At 43.6% G+C, this 17,635-nt stretch overlaps 2 protein-coding genes across 2 annotated transcripts; both read left to right on the top strand.

Annotated features, from left to right (window-relative positions):
• The first annotated feature begins 712 nt into the window (after positions 1-712).
• On the top strand, positions 713-10,000 carry atp6v1c2 (ATPase H+ transporting V1 subunit C2). Its single transcript, XM_030117212.1, has 13 exons — positions 713-841; positions 4,445-4,512; positions 4,957-5,042; positions 5,219-5,281; positions 5,420-5,514; positions 6,143-6,234; positions 6,672-6,767; positions 6,830-6,898; positions 8,496-8,588; positions 8,680-8,767; positions 8,860-8,957; positions 9,073-9,196; positions 9,911-10,000. The coding sequence occupies exons 1-13, from the start codon at positions 713-715 to the stop codon at positions 9,998-10,000; spliced, it is 1,191 nt and encodes a 396-aa protein (XP_029973072.1).
• Positions 10,001-12,248: 2,248 nt separating this feature from the next.
• On the top strand, positions 12,249-13,714 carry kcnf1b (potassium voltage-gated channel, subfamily F, member 1b). Its single transcript, XM_030117508.1, has one exon. The coding sequence runs from the start codon at positions 12,353-12,355 to the stop codon at positions 13,712-13,714; it is 1,362 nt and encodes a 453-aa protein (XP_029973368.1). The 5' UTR covers positions 12,249-12,352.
• The last annotated feature ends 3,921 nt before the right edge of the window (positions 13,715-17,635 follow it).

Genomic DNA, 17,635 nt, shown 5'->3' with positions numbered 1-17,635 from the left:
CAGGTTTTAATTTTTTTCCCTATTTGAAAATAATTTGGTTAAAAAATGTAATTGATAAAATATCTATAAGTGCAGAAAAAATTGAACTTCCTGCATGAATTCAAATAATTTCTGGTATAAAGGTCTGGTTCTATCTATCTATCTATCTATCTATCTATCTATCTGTCTATCTATCTATCTATCTATCTATCTATCTATCTATCTATCTTGATAAATGAGGGTTTTTTTTTTTGTTGTTTTGTTAAAAAGGAAGCAACCAACACTTAAATGTGACTCTCAACGTGCAGCATGGTTGAAGTGGTGTGTATTTGAAGCTGGGCATTTTGGTGTGTTTGTTTTACTCACCTGGTGTGACATAAGAGCTCCAGGTGACACAGGCCATAGGGCTAGATGTCAGTAAGTCAGTCCCCAGTGGAGCCACAGCTCATACTCTCTCCCAGAGGGACTGGCAGGCGGCAGATGATCCTGAGGATAACCTGGAGGTAAGCGCCTGATTTCAGAGGAGAGTCCTTATTTTTGATGTATCTCATATGCCCTAACTTGTTATACAGAATTGTCATCTAAGTATAGGAAAAATAATTTAAAAGGACATAGCTCAGCATTACACTTTTAATGATTTTACTGAAGATTATATTGTTATTTAATGCTTTTTTTTTTTTTTGGGGGGGGATCACAGACTGATGATTTTTTTGACTGATGGCCTCAGGGAGTCATGGCTGAGTTTTGGTTAATTTCTGTCCCCCTGGACAAGACCAGCTTAACTGGTGTGGAAAAACTCAAGCGCACTGCAGCCAAAACCAGCCTGGCCTCCTGTTGCAAGTTCTTCATTCCAGATCTCAAGGTGAGCTTGTGTATCATTTTTCCTACAGAGGTGAGAGTGAAGTAAATCATACTGAGCAAATATACTTGTGTCTGTACTTCACAAAGCCGCTGTCAAATAATGAGAAAGTGGACTGTATTTAGTTTGAGTTGATGTGTTTATAGCAGTACAGTCGGGTGTAGATGAGGAGAGTGATGGTGTTTGGTGTCCTTCTCTGGTGAAGGGATGAAGGCTCAGGTTGCTCGCTACAGTTTGAGGCAAAATTTCCATCTGACCCATTTCACTCAACGTGACCGATGCTTCCCCTGCTCACTGGTACTTGCTTTGTCACTTTTTCCAGCTTAAAAATGACACAACACAGCTACAACACGTTTGTAAGAGATTAAATATTTTGAAAAACTAAAAAAACACATTTAACATTTGGAGAGTTAAAGGATATTTCAACACTTTGAGACTTTGAAATCAGCTTGATGCTATTATATGTAATTCTAAATGTAACTCCAGTTCTACGAGTGAACGAGCGATTCCGCGCCTCGTAGGCAGCTACAAAAGTGCCCCCAACCTAGTGGGCAAGACGCTGGGAGGACAGCGGGGTTCCACGCCCCCTGGCTCTGAACCGCACAAACAGCTGGTCCATAGTGCAAAATCCAGCTGTACGCTCAACGTAGCAGCACAGAGCCCTGACCGGACACAGCAACCGAAGCCGAGGATTGTCCCCTGACGAGCCAGGCAGGGGGCCAAGTGCCCTGATCCGGATCACTCGCGACCGGAAGTCTGAAGTGATCACCTTGGGATGAAAGGCCGGGTTAGGCCAAAGATGCACCAGTCCTCCATCCTGACTGAACACCATGCAGGAGGGATGGACCGACAGGGCGCAGAGATCTCCAACTCTCTTGGCGGATGCCAGCGCCAACAGGAGGGCAGCTTTAAAGGAGAGAAAGCGGTCCTCAACCTGCTCCAAAGGCTCGAAGGGGGGTCCCTTCAGACCATCCAACACAGTGTGGAGGTCCCACGGGGAAACCACATATCTGGGGGGCGGCCGCAGCTGACACACCCCGCGCAGAAACCGCTTCATCAGCGGGTGACTGCGTGCAGAGAAACGGCCGAAGCCGCTGTGGCCCGCCGCAATGGCCGATGCAAACACCACGAGAGTGGATGCAGCGCGGCCGCTGTCCAGCAGAGCCTGCAGAAATTCCAGCACCCTGCCAATGGCACAGGAGACCGGGTCCAAGCCCTTTTCCGAGCACCACGACGCGAAGAGGTGCCACCGAGACCTGTAAGCCTTGACAGTGGAGGGGGCCCTGGCACTCTGGATGGTGGATACCACAGCCGGGGGGAGATCTAATCCCACTAGTCTCACCCTCTCAGCTTCCAGGCCAAGAGTCTCCTGCCCAGGACGGGGCGAGACCGGAGGGCGCCCCCTGCCTGTGACAGCACGTCGGGTCCGTCGGGAGTAGGTCACGGATCCAAGACTGCCAACTGAACCAGGTCCGGGAACCACCTGGCGCTGGGGGTGTCCAGGGCCACCACTATCACATGGAGGCCATGCACCCTCACCCTGCGCAGCAGTGGGGTCAAGAGGCGGGTCGGAGGAAACGCATACAGGAGACCCGGAGGCCAGACCCTGTGTGCGAAGGCGTCCACCCCGAGAGGGGGTCCGCCGGACGACCTGAGCGTCCGACGCAGTGGGCACTGTGCGTTCTCTGTACTGGCGAAAAGGTCTGCCACCGAGTGGCCGAACCTGCATTGCATTGCATTTTGGGAACAAAGCATGCTCAAAGGAGATTAATCCACCCAAATTGTTATCCATTTCCATCCTCACAATAAACAGGTGAGTGCCTCAATGGTTTATTAGTTAGAGTCAGCAACAACCACCGTTTACTAAGTCTGAGGTCATTTGTTAGATGAGCAGTTTGATATGATAATAACACCGGCTGGTGAGTAAATTATTTGCTAGCTAATATTTACCCGCTCTGAATAGATGCTGATGGGATTCCCCCCTCAAAATAATTTATTGCAATTTCAAAATTTGTGGTGTTCACAGCCTTGTGCATTAAGGGTTTTCGACTACTCGGCTCCGACTCGGATAGTTAGTCAATTTGAGACTCACACACACACACGTACCATTCCATGTTTTTTCATTTTGACCCGGTTTATTTTGTCCTTGCCATACTGTACTGTTTAACTTCTTTTAAAAATGCCATTCATAAAGTTATTTACAATTTAAACCCATTCAGGAATCTGCCACAGCAGCTGATGTGGAGAGAGCCCTCCCACTTCCCACAATGCCTGGCTGATACTTGTGTACGACATTTTCTTTTTCTTTTTATGTGTAGATGTGTGTTTTTCCGAACATTTCATGACTTCAAAACACATATAAACCTGATATTGTGTGAATCCTATTTCATCCTCTGACAGCATTATCATTGGACGGCTTTCCTCTTGCTTACATTCATATTACTATAGACAATTAAGGCAAATGATGTGAGAGCAGAAGGCATTTTGATTTTTGTGTCATCTTGTGTTGTTTCCGTTTTCATCTTTATACTGCTATGCAGCAGCCAAATCTAAGGTCTGAGTCCCTCACTTGTAGCCTTTTGAGTATTCTATCATTGATGGCTGCACTCTTGTTGTTTGCTTAAACAAGAGGTTGACTAACATTGTGGTTGCGGTGTTTTTTCTTTTTGTTGCCAAGTTTCAGGTGAAGCACCGTCACCCCACTCTCAGCCCACCAATCTCAAGTCTCCTAAGAAGACTGCTGGATTTTGACTGGGACTTTGTGTTGTCAGTTACACACTCACAGATACAGATGTACACACACAGTCTCAATAACATGCACACACAGTGGTTGATGTTCGCCTGTAACTGAGAAGTTTGTAAAACTAAATTTTTGATACTTACTGTTCGTGAATGTTCTTAGACAAACAGATTGCTGTTGTTAGGCCTAAACCACCTTTGTGTTTTATGTTGTTATTATAGTGTTGCTCTTCTTGATATAAGAAAGTCTGATGGTCCTAAGAACCATCAAACAGTAAACAGAGCAACAAATATTTGAACAAATTCAAGATTTGGCATATTTTTTTAAACTCAAAATGTTGACCTTTTTGCAGAATGTTTGTATGTTGAAATTCAATAAAGAAGCATGGTTTGAGAAGACACTTTGTTTTATTATTTGTCTTTATATTTTAAGTTGCAGTTGCTGTGTTTATTCATCACATTAAAACATGGTGTTTATAACACAACACTCAGTAAGTAGTTTTTCAAACCACTAAGTCTGGAGAAATAAAAATACTGTCAAATTTGCTAGAGGAACGCTAATTAACAGCAAGGTGTACAATTAACAGTAAAAACTGCAAATATACTGTACCTCTTCAGAAAAAGGTGTAAATAAACAGCAATAAACTGCTAATCTTCTCAACAGTTATTTCCTGTTAAGGTTTAAAATAACAGCTCTTTGCTGTATTTATAAGAACAGTAGGAAATTGTAAATTTTCAGCAACAGCAATATACTGTTAATTTTACAGTTACTTCCTGGCAGCCCTGCTGCCGGTTGCAGCGTGATGCTCAGGTTATCAGCGGTCAGATGCATCACAGTAATATTAACTGTCTGTGTTTCGACCTCAGGTGGGAATACTGGACCGTCTGCTCAGTGTGTCAGATCATCTCTCCAAGCTTGATACGCTCACGGAAAGGTAAACGTTCCCTTTCCAATAAAAATGCCCCAATCCAAGAGAGTGGAACGCATTGTTCTTGCTCTGCGTGTGTCAGTATGATTGTTGAGCATTTGCAGTCTAAAGTGCAGCTTTGTCTTCCTCTGAGACTCGGAGCTTGTGTGCGGTCAGTGTCATGATTAATTGATGGTCAGGGGCAACTGACGGTTGACCTTCCCGCCTGATTTTAAAGTCATTGTCATTTAGTCTAAGCTGGTCTTTAGTAAATAGAAATGTTCTTGTCTGTTCTGTCATGTCATGAAAATAATGTCTTGATTTAACAGATTTAACATCTCACCTTCATCACATCGATTGGTTCTATACATATTTCTGAGCTTGTCCCAGTAGAGACCAGTTTGTGCGCTGTCAAAGCGTATAAATAGTTTAAATACTCCTGGATGTTTTCTTTTCCCTCGTGGAATGCAGTGTGATCAAAAAAACATGTCAGTGTATGAAGGAGGTGATGGAGCCGTCCAGTGACAAAGTGCTGGAAAGCGCCTCAGCCAATGAAGGTGAGTCACAAACGGTGTTAATTACATTGTATAGAAACTCATTAAGTAAGTGGGCAGAAACCACAGACCACAAGCACAAAACACGCGCAGCCCTGATCCTTTTACAGCAGGAGAGAAGAACAGCTGGCCGACAGGACCCGGACTAAACCACTTCTCTGATCGCTTTCCTCCTTCAGATCACAGCGTGAATCAGAAAGACGTCCTGTCTCCACTGAAACCTCACCTCAAGTCTCTGAGGGGTACTTTAAATACTCGCAGTGTGTCATTTGTGCTGGAGTGCAGTGCAGTGTGACGTCTGTGTCGTGCACCTCTGCCTTTGCGAACAATTACGATGGCATTACTCATGGATGACGGTTTTCAACGTGTGTCTCTCTCAGAGGACCTGGTGAGCTACATGACCAAGTTTCAGTGGGACAAAGCCAAGTATCCCACCGCTCTGCCTCTCTCCAGCCTGGCAGGCAGCATAAATAAGGTAAAAATAAAACTGAGTAAATACTTTAGAGTTGCAGCATCATTTACATGTAATTTGACCCCAGCTTCATTGTCTTCCTTTGTGATTTTACCCCAATCTCATCCTGAAGAATGAAATGTCTTTTCTCACGTTACACAAATTCTGCAGCGTTAAAATGACATTAGATGTAAAGGCTTACAAGAACGTAGCACTTTCTCAGTGCAAAGCAGTAAGCTTGACAGCTTTTTCCAATCAAAAATGAGATTTTTCCCACTTCCCAGTTTCTCATAAAGGCGTCACTTACAAACAACAAACCTTTTTCCATGCTATGAACTACATCAGTATATTGTTCCAAAGTTTGTTTTTTAGATGAGTGTTGAGAGAAAAACACAAGATTCTGAGTTGGTTTTCAGGGTTTCACAGGTTTCACACTCGACTGAATCAGACATGATTGTTTTAGGGACATGAAAAGCCTTTTAACATCCACCGACAGAGGACTTTTCTCTGAATTTTTGACAAGCTGACATTAAAGTATTTTGCCATTTACTTCAGAAAGTGCATAGAAATACTTTATGATTACATGTGATTGAACAGACTCATTTTGTGTGCTGGTCACACATGAGTGCGTGTGTGTGTGTGTGTGTTCCAGGAAGTTTCCCAAGTGGAGACTGAATTGAAATCTCGTGCTGCAGCGTACAGCAGCGTGAAAGCAAACCTTCAAAGCCTCAAGCGCAAACTGGAGTGAGTGACAACAGTTACACATGAAGTAAATGCACAGAATTACAGGTGCTGTCCACTTCATCAGACACACTTCAGCCAACCAGTGTGAGCTCTGAATTACTGGCTTCAGTCTGGCTGGAAAATACTTATTGCACTGCTTTTTCCTGTCTCTCTTGTTTTTTTCTCCAAGATACGAAAAAAAAAAAAACCTTTCATGTCAGGAAAATGAAGTTAAATGAAGACTAAATGAGGATTAATTCTCCTCTATTAAAATAGAGGTTTATGAAATTTCAACAATGACACAAAAGCTTCAGTCGACAGTTGTTTCAAAAGCTAACTGAAACTTCACCAAGTGCATCACTGACATCTCAGCAGCCTCAAGTGTCCGTACTGAAGTGGCCAGTGAGTGTCAATACACCCTATGTAAATATATTAATAAATCCTTTTTTTCTTTCCAGTGGAAGTTTGCAAACTCGCAGTCTGAATGACTTTGTGAAGCGAGAGGACCTGGTGGTGTCGGAGTACCTCACCACCCTGCTGGTAGTGGTGACCAGGTGAGCGGCATCACCGTCACCCTCCATTCGCACGGCCGACTTCATTGTTTTCCGTCTCGCAGAGGGAGCTACTCGCAGTGGGAGAACACCTACGAGTCCCTGACGGAGTTTGTGGTTCCGCGCTCGAGCAGGTGAGTCATCTCGGTGCGATCTGGGCCGTGAGACGAGTCGACCCGAGCAGGAGAGAGCGGGTTCAGCCCAGAGCGCCCGATCTCCACATCCGGAAAGGTCAGGCTAAGTAACCGCAGGTGTTCCATTACCAGCAGAAAGCGAAAGCGAGGGTGGATCAGTGGCAGACACAAACCCTGTCTGGTAGATAGCAGCTTTTTAATATTTCAATGTTTTATGACATTGGGCTGAAACGCAAAGCAGGAGCAGAGCGCTGCGCATGGAAACGTCAAACACTTTGTGACAACCCAACAATGCAGACTTTAAAGTGTTTATAAGATGTTTCAAAGAAGTAGAACCATTTGGAAGAAAAAGAAAAAAGCTGCACTTTCACCAACTGACTGTTCATTCACTTCAGATACTGGTAGTGTGACAGCGTTAGAGCGATGTGTGTGTGTGTGTGTGTGTGTGTGTGTGTGTGTGTGTGTGTGTCTGTGTGTGTGTGTGTGTGTGTGTGTGTTTGTGCTTCTTTAAAAGCTTTTGGTCTCTGATGTTTTCCACCAGCTGAATCTTGTGTCATTCAGGCCAAGATTTCCTGACAGCCGACAGTGTTCAGAAACGAGTTTGTGTTTCGTTCTGTGTGTTCATGAGTGCTTGAAACAAAGATCCGCTCTCTTTTCATGTGGTTGGACCACATAGTGTAAAACTTTAGTTTGTCAGTGTTGGGTGATGTGTGTCATTGTGTTAGTGTGGTGTGAAGAAAGCATGGAGGTCACTGCGGATGGCGTCTGTGTCTGGTTGGTTAAGCAGCAGCTGTTTGTCCTTGTGAAGTGTGAAATCTCTCAGGAGATGATCCTGCTGCTCATGAGCCCCACTGGGACCTGCAGACCTTTGCCGCTGATGTTATTTTCCCTTGTTTGGGCAAAATATTACAAATCTTGCACATTTGTAAAGGCTACGATACAACTGACTTAGTGGTAAAAGCAGTAGAGACTGGGGACAGTTGTAACACCTGAAATGGCTCCAATAAGGAGCAGGAATGACTCAGGACGTGCTTGAAGTTACGGCTTCCAGCTCTTACTCACAGAGTGTGACACTTCACACATTTCAATGTAAACTCAAGCTCTCATGCCATCCATGAATTTCTTTGGTATTTTAAGCTCAGTGTTGAATTTCACGTGGTTATTGTAATGCTGTTGGTTTTAATCGCATTAGTCACGATCATAATTGAACTTAAAGTGAATTTATTTGTAACAGAGGGACTGGCCTTCCCTCAACTTTAAAATGTTGGATAGTTTAAATTCCACATTTGTGTGTTTTCTGACGTGACTCTGCTCCACTTCAGTTAAAAGATTCAGATAAAGCCATTCTCATGTATTAGACTGATGATTTTATGTGTTGATTTCATGTTCACAAATGATGCCATTATGTCACGATAAATTGTGGTTGGAGTTGTGATTAATAAGTTCAATAATTTCAATCGACTGACAGCACTAATTTGTTCATAAAAAAATAGGATTTGACTACTATTCATAAGTATGTAAAAGCACATTTAAAAACGCTGACAGGCAAAGACATGAATGAAGCGATGAATCTGTCTATCGACTCTGTGCCCGTCAGGAAGCTGTACGAAGACAGAGAGGGCGGAGTCTTCTCCGTGACGCTCTTCAAAAGGGCCGTGTGCGAGTTCAAAGCCAAGGCGCAGGAGAGCAAGTAAGCAGGACGGACTGGCAGAAAGCGGAAGGTCGAGTCAGATGTGGGTTGTTCTGTGTGGATTACCAGGGTGTAGCCTGTGATCCTACAGGTTTGTGGTGCGTGAGTACAGCTTCGACGTGGAGGAGAAGCAGCAGCGGGAGATGAAGCGGCTGACTGCTCACAAAAAGGAGCAATACGTGAGCAGGACATTATGCATGCTCTCTGTAGCAATTCTGGCATGCATGTGAGTTTGTTCTGCATGCCTCCTCCTCCTACGTTTCCTCTGCAGGGAGTCTTTGCTCGCTGGCTGAAGGTGAATCTCAGTGAGGTGTTTATTGCCTGGATTCATGTCAAAGTGCTGAGGGTGTTTGTGGAATCTGTCCTCAGGTAATTCGGACTTACGTCAGCAGCTTCACCTCATTTTCTCTCCACATTAACACAAAGATGATTGATCTGGGACATCCTGAGTGTCAGTTGAGTCATGGTGATGTCTCCCTGTCAGATACGGATTACCGGTCGGTTACCAGGTGCTTCTGCTGCAGACTGACAAGAAGCATTCAAAGAGGCTGAGAGAAGAACTGGCCTCGCTGTTCATCCATCTGGATCCCACGGCCAGCATGAAAGATGTAAGAACATGCGAACTCCACACAGACAGATGCCAGCTTGTAACTTTAACCAGGGCTTTACTGCAGCACACAACTCTGAGGAAGTTCCACAGTCATGCTTATTTTTCTTTTTCCAAATAATTTATGGCCAGTAAACATAAAAACAGAACATGCATTCTATTTTCGGCTAAAGCATTTCAAAATTGAGGCTAAAGTAGGTTTCCTGACAGCATTTTGAAAGGAAAGGTTTATGATTAAGAATTTAATTTCACGTCTACTAACATTGCAAGAAGCGTAAAGGAAGCTTCTTCATTTAGCCAGCTGTTCTGATGCAATGTTTAAGCAGATCACATATACCGAAGCCTTTAATATGAAGGCTGAGGCAAAGAAATGCAATAAAAAAAAAAAAAAACAAAAAAACTCTCAACAGTTAATTTATACATTTTACAAAGACAGTCCAGCAAATGGAGTGTTTGTTCAGATTCCATGCTGGTGTCTGAGTAAAAAGAAACAATGTGAACCATCTGCTGTCCAGCCCACATGAAATGACATCTGCTTCATGCAAATTCATCCATGGTCTTTCCATACCACAGTGCAAGAAACCCCTGAAATCTGGGCTTTCTCTACTGCAGGGAGCACATTCCCTGCATGCAAACAAACAGTGGTAACATAGCCGTGATGCACACTGTGGTGCTGTACGTACACCACTGCTCTGTGTCTTTTTCTGCCAAACAGGTGAGCTGTGACATCCCGGGACTCAGCCAGCAGGAGTACTTCTCCTACGTCTGCTTCCACATCAGCACCAGCATGCTGGAGATCAGCTAGCTGTCTGCGGCGTGATTGTCAAAGCTGAGAGGGCTGTGACACGCATGCTGCCTCCGAACTGACCAGGCAGAGCCAGAAACAGACCCTCCGCTCTAAAATAAAACACCTCTACCAGTGAAATATGTCCTTGAATATTTGGGCCCTCGAGATGTGTCTTGAGCCAGAGAGAGTTGACTCTTTTTTTTTTTAACAAGCCTGGCATTAATAATTCTGACAGTGAGTCGATTTGAGATGCTGGCAAAGTGAAATGATGGATCCATTTAGTGTTTTTCAGCAGATGGTGAACGCTTCAGTGTAAATATGATTGTAAAGCCCGTTCCATGCTTAATGAAGGAAACCCATATCATGACTCTGTAAATACTTTAACATTTATAAACCTTTGAGACCACAAACAGGAACAGTAATTCACTATTACAAACCTTTATCAATCTTGACTGTCTGAGCTCCTTGTACAATAACATTTTTCATTGTTTGTCTAGTCAGTGTTTTTTAGGGAGATCCATTAAATGTATTCAGTCCACATTATCAGTGTGGACTGTACATTTCTGTACCTGCAATCATCACTTGTACAAATGTTGTAAAATCATGAATAAAAGTGTTGTCAATAGTCTGGTTCAAATCGAGCTGCTCTTACAATGACTTGTGTTTGGGAGGAGTCAGGGCGACCACACTGTGAAAAAGGCGGCGTGAAAATTCTTTGTAGTTTTATAGTTGTGTTCTCAGCAAATCGCCAATAGTCCGAGAGTTCATAAACAGGCCGCACGACACACAGTATGAGATACAAGCAGGGAGTTCACTTTGTGGGTAATGTATTCAGGCCTTAGGGGAGGAAATGCATTATTGGGCAATTGCTTAAACTCATATCTGCGAGGCAGGGCAAGTCTGCATGATGTTAAAATGATGCAAAACACCTGAAAATGCTCCGTATGCTTTTTGAATTCTGTGGTTTCATTGCTGAGAATCATTAAACATGTATGAGGAGTTTTAACATCATTGTTGGGTAAAGAGAAATAAGCACATATAAAATGTGTGGATTTGTTTTCTGTTTTCTTCAATCTTTTTGGTGAAAATATCAGGATGTCCATAACTACTAATGTTGTTTTGAACCTCGTGCTGTGTTCAGTGTTCATAAGTCCCAGTGAGACAGAATCCTAATTTTAGTTTAATCCAGAACGATTCTGCTGTCTCGTGAGCATTTAGTAGAAAATCTGAGCACGAGATAGAAAGGCTCAAATAAACAAAGTGCCAATCCAGCTTGTTTTCAGAACCATGTGCTTGTTCATCTTTGAGGTGATTTAGCTACAGGTCAGGTACAGGACACACACAACTGCTTTGTAACGAGAAAACAGTGACTGTGTGGCAGCTCATCCTTCAGAAATGAAGAGAACCACAAAGGGGTCTACACCCTGGTCTGTGTTTTTACTGTTTTCTTAAATGTGGATAATGCATTTAAATCATAGTTGAACACTGTATTTATTTTATGAAACTTTGAATGGAAGTTTCAATACCTGCAATTTCTGTAAAAAAAAAAAAAAAAAAAAAAAAATTAAAACTTTTTTTTTTTTTTTGGCATTATTCACTGACTGCAACTCATAAAATGTCAGTACTTTTATCCAGGCGCGCGAGAAGGTGTTCTAAGTGGAGGGGGCCTGGCAGCTGAATGAATGATGGAGTGACGTCATTGCATATGATACACTTCAAATAAACATTAAGAAGTTCTAACAAATTCACATTTTATTACATTTTTTTCTCTGTAAAGGAGGTCGGCAGCAATTCACCATATGACAAGAACAGAAGAGAACAAAAACACTTCCACAGCAGTAAACCGCCGCCATTTTAAACGCTGTCCATGGTGCTGAAGGTGCAAAGAAACAGTTCGATAAAAGTTTTATCAATTTCCCTGCAGAATGCCGCTCAGCTCCCGGTCGTCAGAGAGCTCTTTGCAGTTTCAGTGAACTTATCATGTTTTAAGAGATCATCTTTTGAACATTAGCACTGAATTATTTCTGTCTATGATGCAGACTGTTGTCTTCACTTGTTACAAACTTGTAAATCAAAGTTAAAGTTTGGTTTTTACGGAAAATGCAGGAATCCAGGAAGAGAGGGAGAGAGAGAGAGAGAGAGAGAGAGAGAGAGAGAGAGAGAGAGAGAGAGAGAGAGAGAGAGAGAGAGAGAGAGAGAGAGAGAGAGAGAAGAAAAGCTGGACGCTCAGGCTGTACTATTCAATACTCCAGACAGTCTGGAGAAGAAACATTTTACGCACCAAAGTCACCATGGGCTTTAAATCTCACTAGAGTATGACACTTCCACTTATTTAGATTTAATATTTCTCCGAGTCACAATTAATATAAAATGTGGACAGTTCCGAAGCCAAACTACAGGGGTGGCTTGTGCGCAGACGGGGAGATCGCGGTGAACATCGGCGGAGTCCGAGTGGTGCTTTTCGGGGACGTTCTGAACAGATACCCGGACAGCAGGCTGGCGGAGTTGGTGAACTGCTCCACCCAGAACGCCGAAGTGATCTCCGCGCTGTGCGATGACTTCGACCCGGGCAGAAAGGAGTTTTACTTCGACAGGGACCCCGACGCGTTCAGGTGCATCATCGACGTCTACTACTTTGACGAAATCCACATCAAGCGCGGGATTTGCCCCATCTGCTTCATCAAGGAGATGGAGTTCTGGAAAATCGACCAGAGCGTTTTGGACGAATGCTGCAAAAGTTACCTAAGTGAGAAAGAGGACGAGCTGAAGGAGATCGCCAACAAAGTGAAGCTGATCTTGGAGGATCTGGACGTGGAGCGGTGCAGCACGCGCGCCCAGCGGTGCCAGAGGTTTCTGTGGAGGCTGATGGAGAAGCCGGGCTCCTCTCTGCCGGCGCGCGTCATCGCCATCGCGTCCTTCCTCTCCATCCTGGTCTCGGCCGTGGTGATGTGCGTGGGGACCATCCCCGAGCTGCAGGTGGCAGACGCCGAGGGCAAACTGGTGGAGCACCCCACGCTGGAGGCGATCGAGACCGCCTGCATGATGTGGTTCACCGCGGAGTTCCTGCTGCGCCTCGCCTCCTCCCCCAACAAGCTGCACTTCGCGCTCTCCATCATGAACATCATAGACTTCATGGCCATCATGCCTTTCTACGTGGTCCTGTCCCTCACCTACCTCGGCACCAAGTCCATGATGGAGCTGGCGAACGTGCAGCAGGCTGTGCAGGCGCTGCGCATCATGCGCATCGCGCGCGTCTTCAAGCTGGCGCGCCACTCGTCGGGGCTGCAGACCCTCACCTACGCGCTGAAGCGGAGCCTGAAGGAGCTGGGGCTGCTCCTCATGTACATGGGCGTGGGGATATTCGTGTTCTCGGCGCTGGCATACACGATGGAGCAAAGCCACCCGGAGACGCTGTTCAGGAGCATCCCGCAGTCCTTCTGGTGGGCCATCATCACCATGACCACGGTGGGCTACGGCGACATCTACCCCAAAACCACCCTGGGCAAGTGCAACGCGGCCGTCAGCTTCCTGTGCGGCGTGATCGCCATCGCTCTGCCCATCCACCCCATCATCAATAACTTTGTGGTCTTCTACAACAAGCAGAAAGTGCTGGAGACCGCAGCCAAACACGAGGTGGAGCTGATGGAGCTCAAGTCCGACAGAGAGGAGCGCAGGGGAAGTACGGACGAGGCTTTCCCAAAACCCTCAAACCCTGCAAAAACTATTGAGTGACGGTGGCACAAAAAAAAAGAAAGAAAAAAAAAAGTTAAAACACACACTGACATGAATAAAAGACAAAAATAAAATTTAACAGCATCCAAAACGAGTGTTGGACTTTAAAGGGACATTCAGGCACACATTTTGTTTGACTCAGTTGCAGTTTGTCTGTGGTTGTTGGTCCTCTGATCTTGTCATCGTATTTCATTGTGACGACTGACTATAGAAATAAGTTGCATGAAAAATAATATATAAAATAAATAATTCAAGGTACATTCAAAAGAGTGTACGTCGATTCCTGGGGTCTTTTTTTTTTAAAGCTGTTTAGAAAATAAGTATTTTATTTAAAAAAAATACATTATTAAAAAAAGAACAAAGCACTAATAATGTGCTTGTAATGACTCATTTGAAGCTATTAAATCTTAGTGATTGATCTACTGGCTCTGTTCTTTGCTCCCTCATGGTTTCAGCTCCTAAACTGCACTTTACAGAAAAAACATCAAACTCAAGAATTTACAGGAAATGCCTTGAAATTGTTTAGGTAAATAAGCTTTTTCAAACTTCAGCACAAAGGTGAAATATTGAGTTTAATTGTTTCCATCTTGTAAAAGAAAAAGGAACAGAAGCCTTTAAAAGGTGATTTAATAAGATGACGAGTTCAAGTGACTTGTGTTTTATTGTTTGTACAACGGAAAATATCAATGCTCTCTTTATTGTTGGTTTAAGTTGCTGCTTTGTGGTGCTGAATTATGTTTGTACTACTTGAAATATCTTGTTGGTACCATTAAAGTCACATTATTAAAGTTTGAGGTTCATCCCTCTTATTTGGTCACTTTGTCATCTCAACATGTCATTTTCACTTTTGGGTAAAATAAAACGTGTAAATCTCTTGAGTGAAACACAGTGGTGTTGGGGGGTGCACTGTCATTTATTTATTTATTTATTAAATATTGCAGAACACTACTCATCTGTGCCTCTTTTTTCTTTTGAGGAATCAAACTTCAGTTTGAATACACAGCTTTAAATACAACTTTTCCTTCTCTGTCATAGAAGATACATGACTCTAGTAATTGTGTTTTGTTGCCACCCAATCACACAGGGAGAAAAAGATGGCTAATTTTCTTGTGTTATCCTATATTAAAATATTTTTTGATTAATCAACAAGTATCTCTGCATGGGCCTGAACTCCTCTGTGGTCGTGAGATGGTTTTTCAGACACTTTAACTGCGGTGTTTCCCCTCTAAGCTTTCAGGATCCACAATGGTATGCAGAACATCGTCCATCACTGAGAAGAAGTTCAGCAGACTGAGGACGAATCTGCAGTCTGAGCAGCAGTCAGGTTCAATCTGAGGTTTCCTGCAGAGCCATAAGCAATGGATTGGACCCATTAAACAGCATGAAACTTAAAAAGAACTGCGCAAAGAAAAGTTTGACACTTATTTAATGTTTTGTCATTTCGCAAGCAAGGGAAGCACATCATTCGAAATGGAAAAACAGTTTAATCCAATACAACTATAAAATCACTCATAACAGCAACAACATGTGGTTGACAGTTGGATGTGATCTTTATGTGTCATTTAGGTTGTTAATGCTGCAGGAGCTGTAAATACCGTTTCTTACAAATTAATTAGTTGTTCTGCCTTCATTAAACAGACGAATGAAAAGAGGACTGTCATTGATTAAAAAAAAAAACTTCCCAGTCTCTCAACAAGACAGAGCAAAAAGCAACTGGGCAAAAAGTAACTGTTATAATCACTGGGAATTCAATAAAAATAACAATCTTATTCCAAACATGGTGACGTCAAGGCTGCTCAGTTTTTTCAACCTCAAAGCTAAACATTTATGCAAACAGCTGCCTTGAGGATGCTGCAGATAAATTTCTTTGTAGATGTGTTGTAAAGAAGTAAAGTGATGAAAGCCTTTGGGGTCAGAGGTGAACCAGTTTGTAAATGGGCGGAGGATATGTGCAGACATTGGCGAGCGTTTTTCTGTAAATGAATGACACTGTTGATCCTGTGAGCGATGTGTGTGTGTGTGTGTGTGTGTGTGTGTGTGTGTGTGTGTGTGTGTGTGTGTGTGTGTGTATGTGTGTGTGTGTGTGTATGTGTGTCTACATCTTCATCCCCGTGTTGCCTGTATAAGTTTCTGTGCTTATCCGTCCTTGCCCCGATCCGAGGCAGTGGTCTGTGAGAAGCTGCCATCCCCAGCAGGAAAACACACTTCAAAGCACGGCTATACACACACCCACGCACCGCTCGGCGTTGAAAAACACACCGCCCCACCCGCTGCTTCTGCTCCTCGCTCCCGCTTCCCGCCTCCGCCTCCTCATCCTCCCCACCTCGGATGATGATCTGTCAGCCTCGGCGGCTCGGGGAGCGATCAGACGCAGTGATACGTTAAAGCCTTAAGTTTCTGGGGCCCTGCTGCTGCTGCTGCTGCTCTCTGAAGGAGAAAATGGACAGAATAAATGTTTTACTGCTCAAACGTCCAGTGCGAAACATTTGCGTAGAGATGAAGGGGAAAATCGCTGTAATTTAGCTGACAGTGGCTTCAGCTGAATATAGCAGTCCATATGATATGCATCAGCAACCATTAACAGATGACTCAGTCTCACTGCGACTGTATGGACACACACACACACACACACACACACACACACACACACACACACACAGGGTGAGACTGTAAGCTGTTGACCGCAGGCCGGAACGACCTTTAAACACGGAAAACGCACACAAGTTCAAGATGTGCATTATTCTGCTGACGCGATTGATCAACTTCAACCTGTAAACAAAGTGATCAAAGACGATGGGTCCTCCTTATCAATGCCTGCTCTTCCCCTGGGGCACTTTGATGCTCCGTAGAAGGGATTTCCCATGATCCTTCCTTCCAACAGGTGTGACTGCTTTTGATTGAAGACTGGTTTAATACTGACAACCCGTCATTTTTAATTGGTTCCCACTAGGGATGTTGATCACTTCAGGTTCGAGCCGCTGTACTTTCAATCGTTCCCAGGCACCGAAACTGTTTGGTTCGACTTTAGCTGACTTTAATACTTTTAGCATCGTGAACATTCCTATGGAACAAATTTTGGAGGGTTCAACCAGTAGATTACTGTAAATCCATAAGTTTTGATAGCTTTTTAAATTTTAGAATGTTAAAAAGCTATAAAAGTGCTTTTAGGTGTTTAAATTTCAGTTTCCCTGTGGGAGGCCCAGACCGTGATTTCCACATATGATTTGTCTCAAAAACAACTTTCTCAAAACTACATCTGAACATCCAATCAGACTCGCTGTGTGAATGAAGTCTCTGTCCTCCTCCAAATGTGGACTTTCTAACTCGGTTTTGCTGAAATGTTACATTATGTAAATTTCTCTTATATTTTCAAGATATCTAATATACGCACACAGGCTGGTGTGAAAGCACACTTGGTCCTTCTCATTATAGTTCCATTCACCAGTGACATCTTTTTCTCTTGTTTTAGTGCAGACACTCAAGAGTGGCTCACAAAACTAATTTTGTACTGAAAAGTAACAATTCAAGACCTTAATTTCCACTAACTTGTAAGTGGCTGGATTTTTTTCTTTTGGAATACTTTAAAGCACAGATGACTGTACACTTTTTCTGTTTGACCTAAGGCTCCATATTCATTTTGGCTTCTTGTTACAGAAACAACAAAGAAACACAATGCAGCCACCTCTCAGAACCCAGATCGTCTCACCAGAACGACAACGAGACACCTGAAGCACGGCTCTCGTCTGTCAGATTCAAGCAGTAAAGTCACTTCCACATGATCAGCGTTTGCTTTGTGATATCAGACAAAAAATATCTAGTGAGAAAAACAGCATTAGGTAGAAATGGCGGTGCTTTCTTCATATCCTCACAAACATGTGAGCACAAAACCAACCATGGTGTGTCAGATGTCATTCGGAACAT

This window comes from Salarias fasciatus, chromosome 19 (genome assembly GCF_902148845.1).
Source record: "Salarias fasciatus chromosome 19, fSalaFa1.1, whole genome shotgun sequence".
NCBI lineage: Eukaryota > Metazoa > Chordata > Actinopteri > Blenniiformes > Blenniidae > Salarias > Salarias fasciatus.
This window is presented reverse-complemented; position numbering and strand designations above follow the sequence as displayed.